At 32.8% G+C, this 17,745-nt stretch overlaps 1 protein-coding gene across 1 annotated transcript; it reads right to left on the reverse strand.

The window, feature by feature from the left end:
* Positions 1-8,085: 8,085 nt before the first annotated feature.
* Positions 8,086-11,506, reverse strand: LOC110735404 (BEL1-like homeodomain protein 1). The gene is made up of 4 exons (XM_021915596.1): positions 10,649-11,506; positions 9,836-10,230; positions 9,611-9,671; positions 8,086-9,502 (listed from the first exon to the last, which is right to left on the reverse strand). Exons 1-4 carry the CDS (start codon positions 11,312-11,314, stop codon positions 8,441-8,443), a joined length of 2,184 nt encoding a protein of 727 aa, XP_021771288.1. The 5' UTR covers positions 11,315-11,506; the 3' UTR covers positions 8,086-8,440.
* Between the last annotated feature and the right edge of the window lie 6,239 nt (positions 11,507-17,745).

Genomic DNA, 17,745 nt, shown 5'->3' on the forward strand with positions numbered 1-17,745 from the left:
TTGAAACTCAATCCCAACCACCTTTATTTTATTCTCTTTTTGCATTCACACTCCTTAATCTCGATGCTATTCCTTATAATCTTATCCTCTCTACATTATGACACATTTTGATTTTACACATAACTCACAATTCACAAGCTTTTCTAGCTTAAACTAGCTTTTGTGATACGTTAAAAGTAATAAATAAAAAAATAAATAAATAAACAACTTTTGTAATTTCTAATTATGAAGCAAAGTTAAATATGTATTTTTCAACAGCCAGTCTTGTGTGTGAATGGCCACACCGTGTGACCATTAAAAAAAAAAAGTAACTCCTTAAAATTGACCAAGTAACCCCTGTAATACTGACCGAATAACCCCTATAAACACTGACCGAGTAACATTATAACACTGACGAAATAACCCTTTTAACACTGACTAAGTAACCCCTATCAATAACGAAGTAACCCTTATTATAATGGCTAGCCACATAAAAGACTTTGTGAGGTTGTAAAGCTTGATTATAATAAAATGTTTAAGGTCCGGACGATGCCACATAATATCCTAATGTATCAACGCTTAAATATATCAATATACTTATACTAAAGGTGAAACCAGAAATGGCACTTGTCATAACCTGGTTAAAATTTTCCCTCCAAAAGGTGTTTTTTTTTTTTACATATATATATTTTAATTTTTATTTTTTTTCCCAAAGCTTCTTAGAGAATTATTTAATTTAATACAGAGTACTTACTTTACAATAATATTTCTTTTCTATTTGGCAAGTATATTCATTTTTACACATTCAACAAAGATTTATTTATTTATTTATTTTATGACGGGAACAAAGTCATATAATACAATAATGTAATCTTATCTATAATTTTGTAATGTAATCCATAGTTATTTTCATTAGTCGTGCATGCATTTTTTCCTCCGTTTTCTTTAATGATTTAAAAAAAATCGTAATTACAGAACTTTCATCCTATTTTGCAATTTGATATTATTTTTTACAGTAAAATAATTGTATTAAACTAATGATAAATATTGAAATTACCGTGTATGGCACGGGATCTAACCTAATTATATAATTAAGGTTTAAGATCCGGACGATGCCCCTGTTTTGTATGAAAAAATGAAATGCCTTACAGTTTTAATAATATCTAGAAAACATTATCTTAAGTTTAAATAATAAAATAAAAAGTAGAAAAAACTATGGGATAGAAAGAAAGATGGAGTAGTATCTGTTTTACAATTAAATAAAGAATTGCATAATATTTTATTTTTTAAACAAATTGCATAATAAGTTAAAAAAAAAAAAACTTTTAGAATCCAAGTAAATGAAAATTTAAATCTCGTAAATATTAATTTAGTGATTGAACGACATTAATTGTGGAATAAAAGAACAAATGCATTAGAGTAAAAAGAAATTTATTTACGGGAAATCAATGTGGTCTAAATACAATAATGGGCATAAAAATTGGACATTTCAAGGGTTGTGAGGGGATTAAATATGGTCTAAATATGTATATGTGTCGTCATGTCATCATCCATATGGTGTCATGTAATAAATCCCATTATGACGTGGAGTGATACATGTCCTCAATACGTTGTTTTCATGAGATTTAATAATATTAATATAAATGACATTAAACCAAGAGATATGATAATCTCTAATATACATAATGTATGCAAGTTTAGAAGTTAGGATAAAGAGATTTAAATACGAAGTACTTGAGTTAGGCTATATCGAAGAGCCAAAATGTACACAAGAACACAACAAGTAGCGTGTTCTAAAGTGTCGTAAAAAATTTATAAGTTTTTAACGTCATCTACTCTATGAAAAGGAAGATAATCTTTAGAAATAGAATTGTTCAAAATTTTGGTTAACCTAATTTCTGATAGAATGAAGTCTATAAAACAAAGGGAGGCTATATATATATGAAGGGTTCGCTAATGATTTAGAAGGTATGGAGTAGGGGTTGCAGGACAAGAAACCATAGTAGTCGTTTGGTTGAACGTTGATTAGTCCACAAATGTATGAAGTATATTTCTAAACAAAATGTCATACCTCATGAGAAGCTTCACTTGCTTAATAAGAGAAACTTGATCATGACATTAATGATGAGACTTTTCATATATTTGTTAAAGAAACTTCCTACGGGGTAAACAATATCTTTCTATAAAAGAGAAACTTCCTACGGAGTATATAATTTTGTTAAAGAAAAACCTTCTTATAGTTCTACTTTTCATATATTTGTATGTTAACCAAATAAACATCTTCCAAAATGTTACATTATTTAAAACACAAAGTATTGGGTGCGACCCAATATTTCGTCAGTCGAGACTCAAGAAAGTTTCAGATCACCATCATCTTCTTGCGATGAAAAACAAGTTTTCACCCGATAACACGTTGGTGGTGGTTACGGCAAAGAAGAGCAGTGAGGTCATCCATGACGGAAGAGAGAGAAAGCTTGAGATTCTCGGATTTTTTGAAAAATGCCCAAAAATCGAATTGGTGCTTTCTTATGTGATGTATAATTGTCGAAATTGGTTGTCCCATATAATTGTATGTTGCATTGTGAGCATTTTGATAACATATGCATGTATTTTGATTGAGAAAAAAGCAAGTTATGTTATGCTCATGACCTTAGTTGGAGCACTTTAATGGAGGTTCCACCATTGTTATACATATTATCAAACAAATTATATATATCTTCAAACAAGTTATACATATCCTCCATTGACCGGATGATATCCTTTATTGTTTATATGATATCATGGTTGTATGATATCCTCTATTAGCTATATGATATCATTTATGATTATGTCTATGATATCCTTTTATTGGCTAGATGATATCCTTTATGCGTTATATGATATCATGGTTGAATGATATCCTCTATTATCTATATGATATCGTTTATGATTGTGCCTATAATATCCTTTATTGGCTTGGCTGGATGATATCCTCTATTGGCTATATGATATCAGATAGCCAATAGAGGGTATCATCCAGCCAATAAAGGATAACATCTAGCTAGTAAAAATATCATCCAGTCAATAAAGGATACCATATAGTCAATAAAGGAAATCATCCAGCCAATTAAGGATATCATCCAGCTAGTAGATTTATCATTCAGCCAATAAAAGGATATCATATAGACAATAAATGATATTATCCAGTTAGTAGAGGATATCATCCAGCTAATAGTAGGATATCATCTAGCCAGTGGAATTATCATCTATCCAATAAAGGATATCATATAGCCAATAAATGATATCATCCAGTTAGTAGATGATGGCATCCTGTCAATAGAGGATACCATCCAGCCAATAGAGGATATCATCCCGTCAATTGAGGATATAAAAAATTTGCATTTTGTCAATCCGGACTGACACAATACCTTCTCTATTTAAAATTATTAAACGCAACTAACAACAAGGAAGGGTTAGTTTGTAAATTATTAAGACTCAATTATTCTTATCTTCCAAATAAAAAGTGCAAAAGCAAATAATCTTGCAAAAACTAAAAATCACACACTATAATCCTATTTATAGAGTATGATATTGTCGGTGCGTATAAGAGGGTAATTGATTTAGTTGAAGAAGAAAAAATGGATACAAATAAGTAAAGTAAACAAAGATTCCTTATTTTTTGAACGTGGAACAAAACCCATCACTCTCAAAACTTTGTTGCATTCTTAACCAATTGTAGCAATTGCTACCTACAATTACAATCATCTTCTTTTCACAAGATAAGTACAAGCATGTCAACTATTAACCTTAAAAATATACCCCGTAAATATTTTATTTATTTATTTATTTTTTTGAAAGATTATTCATATGTCTATAGACAATTCTCATTAGTATATTTAATCTTTTGTTGTTAATCATACTCCTTTCGTCTCATAATAAAGTGTCTATGTTTACTTCACTTTGGATGATGTGCTTCTCTTTAGTACTCCTATTCACATAATTTTACTATTTAGGCAACCACTTTTATGAATAAAATACAAATTTTCCCTATTTTTGTGTCATTACTTACATTTTTTAACCTTTAACAAATCAAATGCCCCTATATTCAAAACTTCATTAATTACTCCCTTCGTTTTTAAATACTTGCTCAATTTCTCTATGCACGGAGTTTTAGGAGAAATTGAAGAAATTAATAAAATATGGAGGTAGTGGAGTTGGTGGAAGAATAAAAAATTGTAAAAAGCAAAAGTAGTGGTAAAATTGGAGGTGAGAGCGAGAATATAAAATGAATAAAATATGATATTTGTTGGGTCCACTAGGTGGTAGAAATGAATTAAATATTGTAAAAACTTTCCAAATAAGGAAATAGAGCAAGTATTTAAAAACGGTCGAAAAAGAAAAGTGGAGAAAGTATTTAAAAATGGAGGGAGTATATGTTTGGTTTATCTGTACATTTGACCAGATTTCTATACAATTAAATGTCATTTTACACACTTCCTTTACTATTCATAACTCCGAAAAAAAACTTGAAATGAACACTGTATTATGAAATGAATAAAGTTCATTGATAATGTATTTAAATTATGACAACTCAATAATATACATTGTATTTTTACCTTATAATATTAATTCTAAGAAAATATATACAATCAAATTGTAATTTAGGTAAATTTGTCAGAAAAAACCTTTTAAAAGCACCATTTTGTGAAAAAAAACCTTTTAAAAGCTTTTTGGTTAAAAAAAAAAACCACCACGTTTATTTTTTTGTGAGAGGAAACCTATTTTCTTAATTACCCTCTAATTTACTTAATTAATCTCTAATTTCCTACTATTTCTTCTAATTAAGCTCTAACCCACTAACTTACTAAATAATTATATTTAATTTATACATAAAACAAACCACCATCCCCAACCACCTTCTCCCCTTCCTCCTCCCTTTCCTCCTCCCTTGGTAGCAACCCCCTCCCCCCACCGGACCTTCCACCCAAATCCCCCATCTCCGGCGACCTACCTCCACTGCCGTCCAACCCTCTTTTTTCATTTTTATCCCCGCCGGCGACCACCACCATTTTATTTTGAAAAATAAACCCTAGAAAATCAATTTGGGGGGTTTTTAATTTTATGCTTCATGCTTGCAATTGATACTTGTTTTGGCTTTGATTATGTATATATGTGATGCTAGGGTGATTTATAAGCAAATTGCATTTGATTTGGACTTGATTTGAGCATGATTGAGTAATATAAAGCCAAAATTTTGAAGGGAGGTGGTGGTCGTCGACGAGGATAAGGGAGGGAGGGTCAGCCCTCGGTGGAGGTAGGTCGCTGGAGGTGGGGGGTATCCGGGCAGCGGGTTCATTGGGGGTGGGGGTTGCTGCCAAGGGAGGGGGAAGGGGAAGGGGACAGGGGCGGAGCTAGAAGGGGACGAGTGGGGACACTTGTCCCCCCATTTTTAAAAAAAAAACAAAAGAACGAAAAAGGTGCTGCTAAGACAGAAAGAAGAAAACAAATGCAAAACAAACCCTAACTTTTTCAATTTTCATCTTCTCTCTCTTCGAAGGTCGCCAATCCCTGTCGTCGCCCGTCGGAAGGTCGCCGTTCGCCGTGCTCCGGTGCTCGGGGTTTCAGGCGACAGCTCGGTCTTCGCAAATCTGAAGTTTACAGGCTCGCAGCAAGGTCAGCTTCACATCAATTCGCAATTCGTAATTTGCCCAAATCAAATATCAATGGAGGTATGTATTATGCAAATCTGAATTTCATTACTTGTTTAATTGTTTTATACTTTTATTGTGGATTTGTCATTTGTGGGTATTGAATTGATTAATGATTTTTGAAGTTTGAACTCTGAAGTATTGAGCTTATTGAATTAAAATAGAAATGTTTAATTTCTGAATTATTGGTGTTGAAGAAATGTTTAATTGAATTGATTAACCGACTGTTTCCCCTGTTGTCGTCTGCGAATTGGACAATTGGTGTTGAAGATTTGATTTATAGTTTATATACGATTTTGATAGTTTAGTTAGTATTCTGTTTCCTCTTTTGGATTTAAGGGATGGTTAGTATTCTGTTAATATTAAGGTTCTTGCTTTAAGAGATGGTTAGTATTCTGCGAATTGGTGTTGAAGATTTCAGTTTTATACTTTGTTTCCCCTGTTTTTTAAATTATTGAAATGTGTAGTTGAATTAGAAATTTAGAATCTTAGGTTTTGTTATTATGTAATGATGTGTATTGTGGTCTTGTGGAAATTGATATATAATTTTCGATTTAATTAGGAAATGTCAAAAGATTCACCAAATTCAAACAAATTCAAGTCAACTAAACAACCCGATCTTCGACAATTCTTGTTTAAAAGAACGAAACTCGAAGAATGAACGTGTAATTTTAATGTAATGTTTATGTAATTTTTTCATCATTTTGAATTGTATGACTAAGTATTTATTTTTATTTTGAAATTTTAATATTAAGTATTAACCAATTTGTGTGTGATTTTTTTTTTGTTTTTATTTTTTGTTAAGGTTTTCGTAAGTTAAGCATTTTGTCCCCCCAAGTTGAAAATCCTGGCTCCGCCACTGGAAGGGGAAGGGGGAGGGGAAGGGAGGTTGGTTGGTGGTTGGGGTGGTGGTTTATTTATATATATAAATTAAATGTAATCAGTAAGTAATTTGCTGGATTAGAGATTAGTTAGAAGAAATGAGAGGAAATTAGAGATTAATTAAGTAAATTAGAGGTTAATTAAGTAAATAGGTTTCCTCTTGCAAAAATAATGAATGTGGTGGTTTTTTTTAAAGCTTTTAAGAAGGGTTTTTTTTTCCGTAAAATGGTGCTTTTAAAAGGTATTTTCTGACAAATTTGCCAATAATTTATACATAAAGTCGAAGGTTAAAATATTGCCACAATTAATTAAAAGACCAAGTGAGTAATAGTACTATAAAGTTTTAATTAGGGAACTGTCCTACAAACTATGGTATCATGCTATGTACTTATAATTTTATAATCTTATAAAGTCATAATACGATTGCATTTGATAAATATTAGATTACAAAATGAAAATGACCCTTTTGAAGTCATTTGCTTACAATGGATAACAGGATTAAAAAAAAATTATTAAATGTGATGAGGTGTACTGTTTGATCTGAATGAGCATAAGACAATACTAATTCAGATGTCAGCAAATATTATAGTAATGTAAAAACAGGATGACAATATTAAATGCCAACCTATAAAAAACTGTGCATGTTTCATGATTGATTTATAAAGAGCAAAAATATCAACTTATAAAGTATGAATTGTTGAGCTAAATGGTACACATTTGTCAAAGGATTAGGAAGTTTTTAATTATTCTACATAAGATTGCTTGTCAGAGAAGGATACCATTTTTTTTTTTAAATTTCATTTAATTTATAATATTAATTAATTAGTAACTTAGTTTGATGTACTATGGAATCATATTGAGATACTTCACAATCCCACTTGGCTTCTTCAATTGCTATTAAAACCATCCATCTCTCTTATCTTTAAGCTATACTCCATATTAAATAATATTTTTTATTACTTTATGAAATGTGTTATATATTTATTTTGCATTCGTTAATTTGTTTTTTCTCAAATCCGTTAAAATGAAACATTTTTTTATTTTGTTTTGTTTAAGTTAATAAGTTTCTGTAAAATATCATGTTTACCAACACATATATTCAACCATTAGTATATCTAATTATAGATAAGTAAATAAATGTCAATGTTAACATTTGAAAAATCACAAAGTCTTTAATGTGGCTGGCCACACGGTGTGGCTAGCCATTCAAAGATTTTTTTTTTTTTTGTTTTTTTTTTTTTTGGAAAGAGCCTTTAAAGTGTTTTGACATGTAAAATCATTCCAATTTTTAAAGTAGTGAGAGATTGAAAGTAGTGGTAACTGGTAATTGTACAGTAAAAGGTCAATAAACACAAGTAGTATGGTGAGTTCATAATCAGAGAACATAGATTTCTAACAAAACCTTTATTTTAGGGGGGCAAAAAGATCAATATTGATGTAGAAATAATAAGCCAAAAAAAATTTGTTAACAAGAAGATGACCCAGGTGATGAGTTCTTCCAGTCATTTTCACAGGAATCTAAATTCATAAACAATCGACTCAGAAAGATACTGATACATGATATTAATATACTATTACAAGCTAATTTGAACAGAATATAACTTTACTCTTCAAGAAAAAAAGCTTTTTATTTTAGAAAAATAAACCCCAAATCATGCAATTACCATATAAAAGCTAAAACCTTATGTATTCTAATGACATTCCAATCTATTTACTATCTTTATATAACAACAATATGCTACAAAATTTAATATACATTCCCAATAACTTTATACTATCCCCAATCTTCAACTATTTGAACAATATATGTCACTAATTCTATGCAAAAGAAGGTATAGTAATCCTATATTTACTACTACATACTACCTAATAAGTTCTTGTTCTGCCCCTTCTCAAGCCACAAAGTCTGGTAGCAACTGAGCTGCAAACCCCTTTCGATTTTGGATATCGATACACTCGAATGCAGCTGCTGATGAGTGTGAGGAAGGGCTGTTAATTGTACCAAAATCATTAGCTCGACGAAACTGGATGTTCTGATTAGGTGACAGAAATGTATGATTTGTCGCAGACAGATTTTCGAGTTGTTGAGGATGATTTTCACAGGAAGGAGGTAATCCTAAGGAAAGGGAAATCCCATTTCCTTGAAGAAATCTTGGTGGTTGAGAGAAATCCTCTGTTTCAAACCTCCCTATTTCTCCAATTTGGTATGTTCCTAATTCACCTCCTCCCATTCCTATGAAGTTCATTCCTCCTGATATGATGGGATACCCATTCTCATTCACATTCACATCCACATTCTCTCTTCCTTGCTTCTCCTCGCCTCCGCCTCCAATGAAGTTCATTCCTCCTGATATGATGGGATACCCATTCTCATTCACATTCACATTCACATTCTCTCTTCCTTGCTTCTCCTCGCCTCCGCCTCCAATGAAGTTCATTCCCCCTGATATGATTGGATACCCATTCCCATCCTGTCTTTCTTGCTTCTGATTCCCAAATTTTATCATGATCTCGCCATTAGTAGTGTTCTCATCGTATCGAAGGACCTTATCGTTTCTTGGTCTCTTGGGACTTCTTTGCGAAACCCCACCATCCATCTCTAATGAGCTTGTTAGAGTGAATCCATGTTGATGTTGAGTCAGGATATTGTTACCTTTAAAGGGTGTGTCGGAATTCGTGGGAATGCCAATAAACGAGGATGTAGCAGCAGCAGCATTGTTTTGATCTTTAAGTTGTTGATTTTCAGCAATGTTGATTTTTATCTCTTGGTTTTTGATGGAATTTAAAGCTCCTACATTATTGTTATCCTCATTGTTGCTGTTATCCTTGCTGCTGCTTGCTAATTTCTCTGATAATTCATTATCATGTTCTTGATCTTTTAGCTCTTCTGTGTACATTTCTTCAATCATTGGCTTCCATAGACGTACACGAGCATTTATGAACCAATTTGACACCTGAAATTTACCATAATAAAACCAATCAATATAATGCCTTTTCTGTTTATCAAAAATTAATAAATGTCTTAGCTAATTCAAACATTTAATTCCCTCCCTTGAACCTACCTGACTTCGAGTCAGCCCGGTTTGTTTAGCAAGCATTATTTTATCAGAATCTTTCGGGTACCTGAAAACACGAGTTCAACATATCCAAACATTTTAGTGACTTCATCATATCAATTTCGAGGAACAATTCAACCAAAAGCTTAAGCTGATGGTTGAGGAACTACTCTATCAATATCAATGTAAAAAAAAAAAATCACTAAAAATTTAGGCGTGTAAGATGCTTACGGGTGAAGGAAGTGCTCAAACAGCCAAGCGCGAAGAACAGAAACTGATCTCTCAGGTAACCCTCTTTGAGGCCTCCAAGCATTGGGGTTTTGGATCATTCCTAGCTGCTGCAGTGCGCGTTGCTGCCTAATCTGATGATCAATGTATTTCAACCTCGACCCTTCAATCTTCCCACCAGCTGATGAACCTGAACCACCCTCTTGATCATCACCTAAAATCTTGTTGGCTGCTCGGATTTGCCCTTGAATAACATCTTTTAGACACCGGAATTGCCTTGAAATTGTCTTCAATGCTAACGCCGTGTATGTCTTTGCTGATCCCATTCCTGCTGCTTGCTCAAACGATTCCATTACTATTTGCATTTGGTGATTGTATTGCCTGTACCTTTGCTCCGCCTTAAAATTCACAACAATAATATACACATCATCAATAATTTCAGATAGCATAATCTAATAATATGCTACTATCAGCATAAGATAGGTCCAATTTAATCCAATCTAATCGACCTCAGTATTTTAGTTGCAAAGAAGCTAAAAAACGAAAAAAAAATGTTTAAAGCAAGTCAGATTTTTTTCCTGAAAATTTTGACAGGTAAAGCTTAAGTAATCCAGATTTTTGTAAAATAAAAAGAAAAAAAAATTAAGGGGGTATGACTGATAGTAACTCCTAACAGAAAGTTCTGACACAAATTGCTGTTAAAAGGCAGATGAATCAAAGTCACTTGAAAAAGACCCTTAATTCCAATAATTTATAAGATCCCTAAGACATTCAGACAGTAGCAGGAGTACAATTTATTTTCAGTACTAAAAATACCTCATCAAGCATGGTTACAAGTTTTGCCTTCTTCATCTGAATCTCCTGCCTCTCGGCCGTGTTCAGCTGTCCACCACCACCACTGGGGCTGTGTTTTTCCTTATCCTCGGACGAAAACTCGCCTGTCGTACCTTTATTACCCTTCTTAGGTGAACCATCAGTATTGGTACTGCTTGTTTTGAACACAGCTCCGCCCTCATCACCAACATGTACAATCTCCTCAAGCAGCTCCTGAGCTGCCTTCAAGTACTTAGACCCTAACACGAAACCCTGCCCACCTGCCACGTCATCCTCTCCAGCTTGCTGGGATCCTCCACCTAGCGCGGGGTTCTGGGATGATAAGCTCAAGGACAGCCCCTGCCTAGCGCGTGGGATGTCACGCGCCTCATGAGATGGGTATCCGTACAAGGTAACATTATTAGGTTGAGGCGGCGATGTAGGGAGACGAACAAAGTGGTGTTGAGGAAGAAGTGGCTGTGGAGGCGAAAGACCGGCCGCGACCGAGTTTAGTAGAAGGATGTTGTGAGATGATGGTGGTGGTTGTTGGTGGTGGTGTTGAGGATCAGCTAAATTTGGGTTCATGAGAATTAGTGTGTGAAAATTGTTAGTATTATGGTCTTGGATTTCTGTACTTGTCCCATGATTATTGTGATAGTATGCTGCCATTTTTTCCTTATTTTTTGGGGAGAACTAAAAAATAAAACTATGAATTTTTACAAATTAATGAAAAATAAAATCCATCAAAAAAAATGGAAGTTGTGGAGGATGAAGGAAGGAATTTTAGAGAGAGAAAATAGAGTGAGAGAGAAAACATTGATTGGGGGTGTCAGAAAATATGATTGGGTATAATAGCTACAATTGTTTTTATTTTTATTTTGATATTTTTAAGTGGTAAGGAAAATGTGTGAGGATGCACGTGTTCCGCAATCATCTGCTATTGCTGCTGCAGATGTGGGGAATTTTCACTGTGAAAGGGCGCTAATCCCATTAAATTTTGGTCAACTTTTACTTCTACGTAATTTTTTTTTAAAATTTATGAATATTAAATTTATTACGATTAGTAATTATTTGCAAGATTCGACTAGTTTAGATTTGTAGATATAGGCAAATAGCTAGGCAATGTTTATTGCCCTAGATCCTAATGTCGTACAATTAATCTTAGGAACTTGTTCCAATATTGGCGATGCGTTCTAGTTTGGCCTTTCAGAAGTTATTTCTCAATAGGATATTTCTTCTTATCTTAAAAAGGAAGGAAAAGAGTCTTACATATGTTTGTAAATTGTAATACATATATTATTGTATACTAAAAGATGAAGATTTTTTATTTAGTGTAGATGTATAATCCACATACTCCTCTATAGTTGACCAAACACGCATGTCGAAACACGACTTTTACCATTAATTTTAATAATCATATGTTAATAAAATTATATAAAGATTGATATAATGAAAGTATAAGTTGTAACGAATCTAACAATGTATTATACAATAACATTTGTTTTTTTATATATTAGTAAATTTATTCAGCCAAACTCATTATGTGAATAGTAAAAAAAGTCAAATTGTAACACTTTTTTAAAAAAAGAGGGAGTAAGAAAAACTTCTTGCTTCATAACCAAACTATTGTTTTATAGGATGGAATCTATTTAAATTTTGATTTTGAGATATTGTAAAGGAGTAACCAAATTGTGGGAGATAATCTATTTGGTTACTTTGTGTTCATTAGATAATAACCAACATAATTGATGATAATTATAGATGATTTTGCCACCGATCAAATTTCAAATAAAAGAAGTTAGGTTAACGAGCATATTTCATGGATATCGAGAGTGAGGGGTAGCTCAAATAGTTAGAGCTTCCCTCCCGATTCCAGATCTTGGGATCGATTCTCATCACCCCTACCCTTGTGGCTCTCTAAACACCAAAAAAAAATATTTCATGGATATCGATTAATAATTTAGTAGATTTGAAATTGTGGGAGATATTCATGCATATGTGGTTATTGTCCATGATATAAGATGGTAATGGACATGTTTCACGGGTTTAGGCTTCACTATATTAACAAACTATTAGGTTTTAAGGTTTATACCATATATTTATGGATGGTAATCAACATTAATTTGCAATCATTTGTTGTTACCAATTAAGCTACATACCTACCATCCAATTGTTGAATGCTCACAAATATAGATGGAAATTAATGACCAGCATTTGTTAGTAGAATAATTGGGTAGCAATGTCAGTCATTTCATTTCATTTTATCTTCTATTAGTATATTTATATCAGTAATTAGATAACAAGCAAGTATATGATCTGAATATATGATAAGTAAAGTCATAGAGATGTACTAAATAAAGACATGAGATAAGATTTATCAACGACACTAATCACTATACTTTTCTAAAAAATAATACTACATTTTTTTTTTAGAATAATGCATTCATATCTTATCATATGCAACAAAAGAGTATAATTAATTATTACAGTACCTAAGTTTAGATGATTGCAAATACGAAGTATTTCTAAAAGTACATAGCAATACAAATTATTACCACTCTGTTACATATTAGTTGCAACTTTGAATTTTTTACGTCTCAGAAATAATATCTAAAATTGCAAATAAATGTAATGGAGGTAATAGTTAATTTAGTACACTAATCCAAAATCGACTTGATTAATTAAGAAACACACCATCTTCCATATTAAGTCCCTACGAGAACCAATTCAATCAAAAACTACAAAATTGCAACAAGAAACTCCAAAAATTCACTGAAGAAGTAATCTCAATGTCTTCCAAAGTTTCTCGAACCTAGATCATGGCAATGGTTTTAAACCACGATCACATACATCACCTATATATTGCGACCATGTTGTAAAATAGTTCGAACTTGCCACAACCGAAATATTACATTACATCATCGCGATTGCATCTGCAATTATAATCGTGATTTAAACAAATTAAAACCACGGCATAGATCGCCACAAGTACAATTTTTTAAAATGAATGTGAATACCTTATTAGAAGGATTCAGAACTTATATGTGAACTTATTTTTCTTGAAATATCTTATTAGAATTTGGTAACACATTATACTTAAAACATATTCATGAACTTTTACTTCATATTTTCTAAGCTTATCCCTTGTAAATTACTATCAAATCATAACTTCTTAATTATTTGAACTTATATAACCTGAAATAATATTTTTTTTTTCAAAAAAAAAAAAAAAAATTTACAAAATGGGAGTTTTAATTGATGAAGCCTTATAATTACACTAAACTTCCAACAAATTAAGTACATGTTAGACCCTGATTGAATATCACAAAGTAAAGCCAAATTGTGTGTGAATTTTCTCCTATTCTGGAGCAATAAAAACAGCAAATCTTACCTGCCAATATAAATTCCAATGTAATAAAATTAACTTTTAACCAAGAAAGTGAAACAAAAATCATAAAAAAGAAAAAAGAGAGAGAAAATGCTTTGTCACACTCCAATGGAAGCCACTTTAATTGCAATGGAAATAGGAAAAAAGAGATAAAAAGATGTGAGCAGTTGGTTTGGTGGGGTTAAAATGAAATGCCCCACTTTGAAAGATACCCATCTTTTTTGGCCTTTTTTTCATTTTTCATTCCACAAAACTTACGTATGTCCCTTTTCTTTCTTTCTTTCTTTCTTTTTTTGTGGCCCAAAGCATTAGATTAGATTGGGACGATAATCACAAAGTTATCTTCTCTTGCATGCTCCAAAGTTAAGATGAATACAATACATACCTTGATCTTTTTAGTTTATGAGACCCTACTAAAGTGAACATTTATCAATTATGAGTCTTTGACTAGTAAAGTTTTTGTGAGTCTTTTTGGAGTCATGTGTTGGGAACTTCGGATTGTAACGATTCAGAGAAGACTAGCATGTTCTTTGGGCAAAGACTAATTGGTAACGTTTGATATACTAGCATGTCTAGCAATTGTTTTGGACCGTTTTGATGCCTTTATGATGAATTCATTAATAGAATTAAAAACAATGTTAGATTTTCTACTGTACCATCAACGTATTTATAGAGTATATTTTGATTGAGTTAGTTCTAGCTAAGACGTGGTACAAGAATCGGGGGTGAAAAGGTTATGGATTTAAAAAAATTTCACTCATCTTCTTCAAAAGCTTTTTTCTCAAACAAGACCTATATGTTACATTGGTCAATCTGCAACAAATACAAGATTTATAGAAGTCATCACTCAGCTATTTTTCAGAGTAAAAAATTGCTTAAATGGTTAGAGTTTTCCTCCCAATTTCACAAAATCCTATCTCACCCTTGCCCTTGTGGCTCTCAAAAGAAATAAAATCAGTTATTTTTCATCTCACTTTCCAATTTAGAAAGTTTCAATAACTTACCCTTTTGTACACTTTTATTTATTTATTTATTGCTTATTTTTGCTATTTTAATCTTTTGAAGTCACTCAAGCTTTTTATGAAATTGAAAATTGTATAAGTTGCACACTATCCCATCCCAAGATTAAATAGATATGGATTTAAAAAAAAATCTGAAAGGTCTATCGTTAGACGAGGCTCAAAGTGGTTTATCAAAAAAAGGATTGCATATTTAAAGGGTGAAAGGTAATATGATGTGGCTACAAGAGGTGCCTCAAATCATTGGAATACCTTGTGCTTAATTCGACATGATTTTTTTTTTTTTTTTTTAATGAAATGATCATATGCAAGAGAATAAATGCTCATTTTTATTAAAAAGGGGAAAAGAAAGAATCTACAAAATTAATCTAAGGGAAAAGAAAGGTGCCTATGCTAGACTTATTGGAGAAAGGATAATAATAAAAAAAATTAATAGGTCACAAAATCTTGTCGTTGAAGCTCGCCTTTGTTGTTTGCTTAATCATCACTCGCTCTTCTTGTTAACTGGAGGCATGGGAAGCTTGTTATTATCAATCAAATGCTGGATAGCCTTCTTTAGCTTCCAACAGCTCTCAGTGGCATGACCCCTACCTAGATGGTACTTGCAGCGCACATTTGGATTCCAACTAGGCAACCTCTTCTCAAGCGGGGGATCTTGAAGAGGTCCAATAGGAGTAATGAGTCCCTTGGCATGGAGTCGATCGAAATCGTCATCGTAGCTAATTCCAATAGGGGTAAAATCCTTTTTTTGTTGCTTTCTAAATCCTCGATTATTCATGGCTAAGATCTCATTAAGGTAGAAAGTACCAACACTATCACTTTGATGCCTCGTACCTCTTTTTAATAACAAAATACACACGTTAGTAACTTCAAGGAAAATAATAAACAACAATTAAATCAAATAATTGAAAGAGAGATTTGGGACCAAACCCTCAGAAATTAAAACCTTTCACATCTAGGGCGAAGGCAACTTCGAATATGGCTAGGTGTTTCTGAATCTAATGAATGCGAAATTTTTATATTTGAGAGAAGGCTAGTTTAGAAAAGAGAGAGAGAGTAATCAAGAAAATCTTGATGAGAATTGGTCCATTGGAACAGAGTTTTTAGCACGTTATTTATAGAGAAAATCAGCCGAAAAAAACACATCAAAAATAGAGTTCTGACGCGAAAAGCCAGGTTAGCGCCAAACGCTGACCTTAGCGCTAGACGCTAAGGCTAGCGCCAGGTGCCAAGCGTAGCGTCAAGCGCTACAGCTGGCGTTTGGCGTTGACTCAGAAATTCACACGTTTTATTAAAATCACATAAAAATTGTCGTACAGGAGGATAAAATCGTATTTTACTCTAAAACGTTCTTTGATTCTGATTAAAACTCTAAAAAGTCAACCAAAGTCAATTTATCAATGCTAATTGAATTAGGAATGAAAAGAACTTTCTAGATGAATCTAGAAGACTAAAACCATTCCTAATTGCATTAGAATGATAAATCCATATTAGGCCCTCCTCTAGATCATTGGGCCGCATATAAGGCTCAAACCGGGCCCAGCTTAGTATTTTGGCCATAACTTCCTCATTATTCATCGGAATTGGGCTTATAATATATCGTTGGAAAGCTCTTTTCAAGCCCCTTCCAACTACACTACTATTGGACCCATATCATGAACCAACCAAACTAGATTGACTGTTTTCTTAAAATAAGTTTTCAAAAACAGAGAGAAGAGAAAAAAAAGTAAAACTATTCGCAACACTAAACTTTCCACACTTTCACTTCATTCGATTATGATTCAACGTGAAAGACACTCATCACTGGGTTTGGTTTTGGGGAGACACAAATGGGTATCTACAGCCCTCCACTAGATCATTGAGCCATAAATCCAATTCAGGCCTAATTTAGTATTTGGTAGGGGTGTTCAAATCCGGGTACCCAGGTTTTCAGGTACCCGAAAAAGCGGGTACCCGGATCTTCGGGTAGTTTAAAACTCTGCCCATGTCCCGACCCGGGAAACTCCCGGGTACCCGAGTTTCCCGGGTCAGGTGAAAGGGTACCTGGTATTTTTTTTTTTTTTTAGTACAAAAGGCTTTAAAATTAATTTGGAAGCAATTCAATAGCTCCAATTTATATAAAACAATACGAATGTAATGAGTTATTTTATAGTATTCATATAATCATATTATTTGGTAGATCAAAAACAAATCAAAGGAACTAATCTTTCTTCTTTAACCGTGTACCGCATATAATCTATACATTTTTTTTTGACGGGAAATAGGACCAAATTATTACTCGAGGCGGACTCAGGCAATCAGCCTGATTGACAAAATTTCGTCAATCAGTAGCTGATGTGGGCCATACACCGTCCTTTTTAGGAGTATTATATTGTATCGTACGGATTTTCGTAACAGTGGGAAATTGGCCATTAGTAACTGTAAAATTAACGGCGTCACATGAAACTTTAGCCATAAAAACCTCATTCTTTACATCATCCCCTGTTTTTCTTCATCACCCAAAAAAAATTAAAAATGGCGGTTGAATTATATACAGAAAGTCCTTCAAGTAGAGGAATGAGTCCCAGAATTTCATTCTCTCATGACCTTAAAAACTCAGAAATTGTTCCAATTGAAACCTTAAAATCATATCTTCTCAATTACGATTTCGACTTTTGTGTAACTCGAAAAAGCTCTGATCAAGAACCTACATC

This window comes from Chenopodium quinoa, unplaced genomic scaffold (genome assembly GCF_001683475.1).
Source record: "Chenopodium quinoa cultivar QQ74 unplaced genomic scaffold, ASM168347v1, whole genome shotgun sequence".
Classification (NCBI taxonomy): Eukaryota; Viridiplantae; Streptophyta; class Magnoliopsida; order Caryophyllales; family Amaranthaceae; genus Chenopodium; species Chenopodium quinoa.

What these genes read in the sequence shown, in the direction of transcription:
- LOC110735404 (XM_021915596.1), bottom strand. Translation starts at nt 11,314, where the DNA reads ATGGCAGCATACTATCACAATAATCATGGGACAAGTACAGAAATCCAA. An exon ending in TTTGAGCACTTCCTTCACCC is followed by an intron (nt 9,672 to 9,835) that starts GTAAGCATCTTA and finishes TCGTGTTTTCAG; the next exon opens with GTACCCGAAAGATTCTGATA. An exon ending in CCGGGCTGACTCGAAGTCAG is followed by an intron (nt 9,503 to 9,610) that starts GTAGGTTCAAGG and finishes GGTAAATTTCAG; the next exon opens with GTGTCAAATTGGTTCATAAA.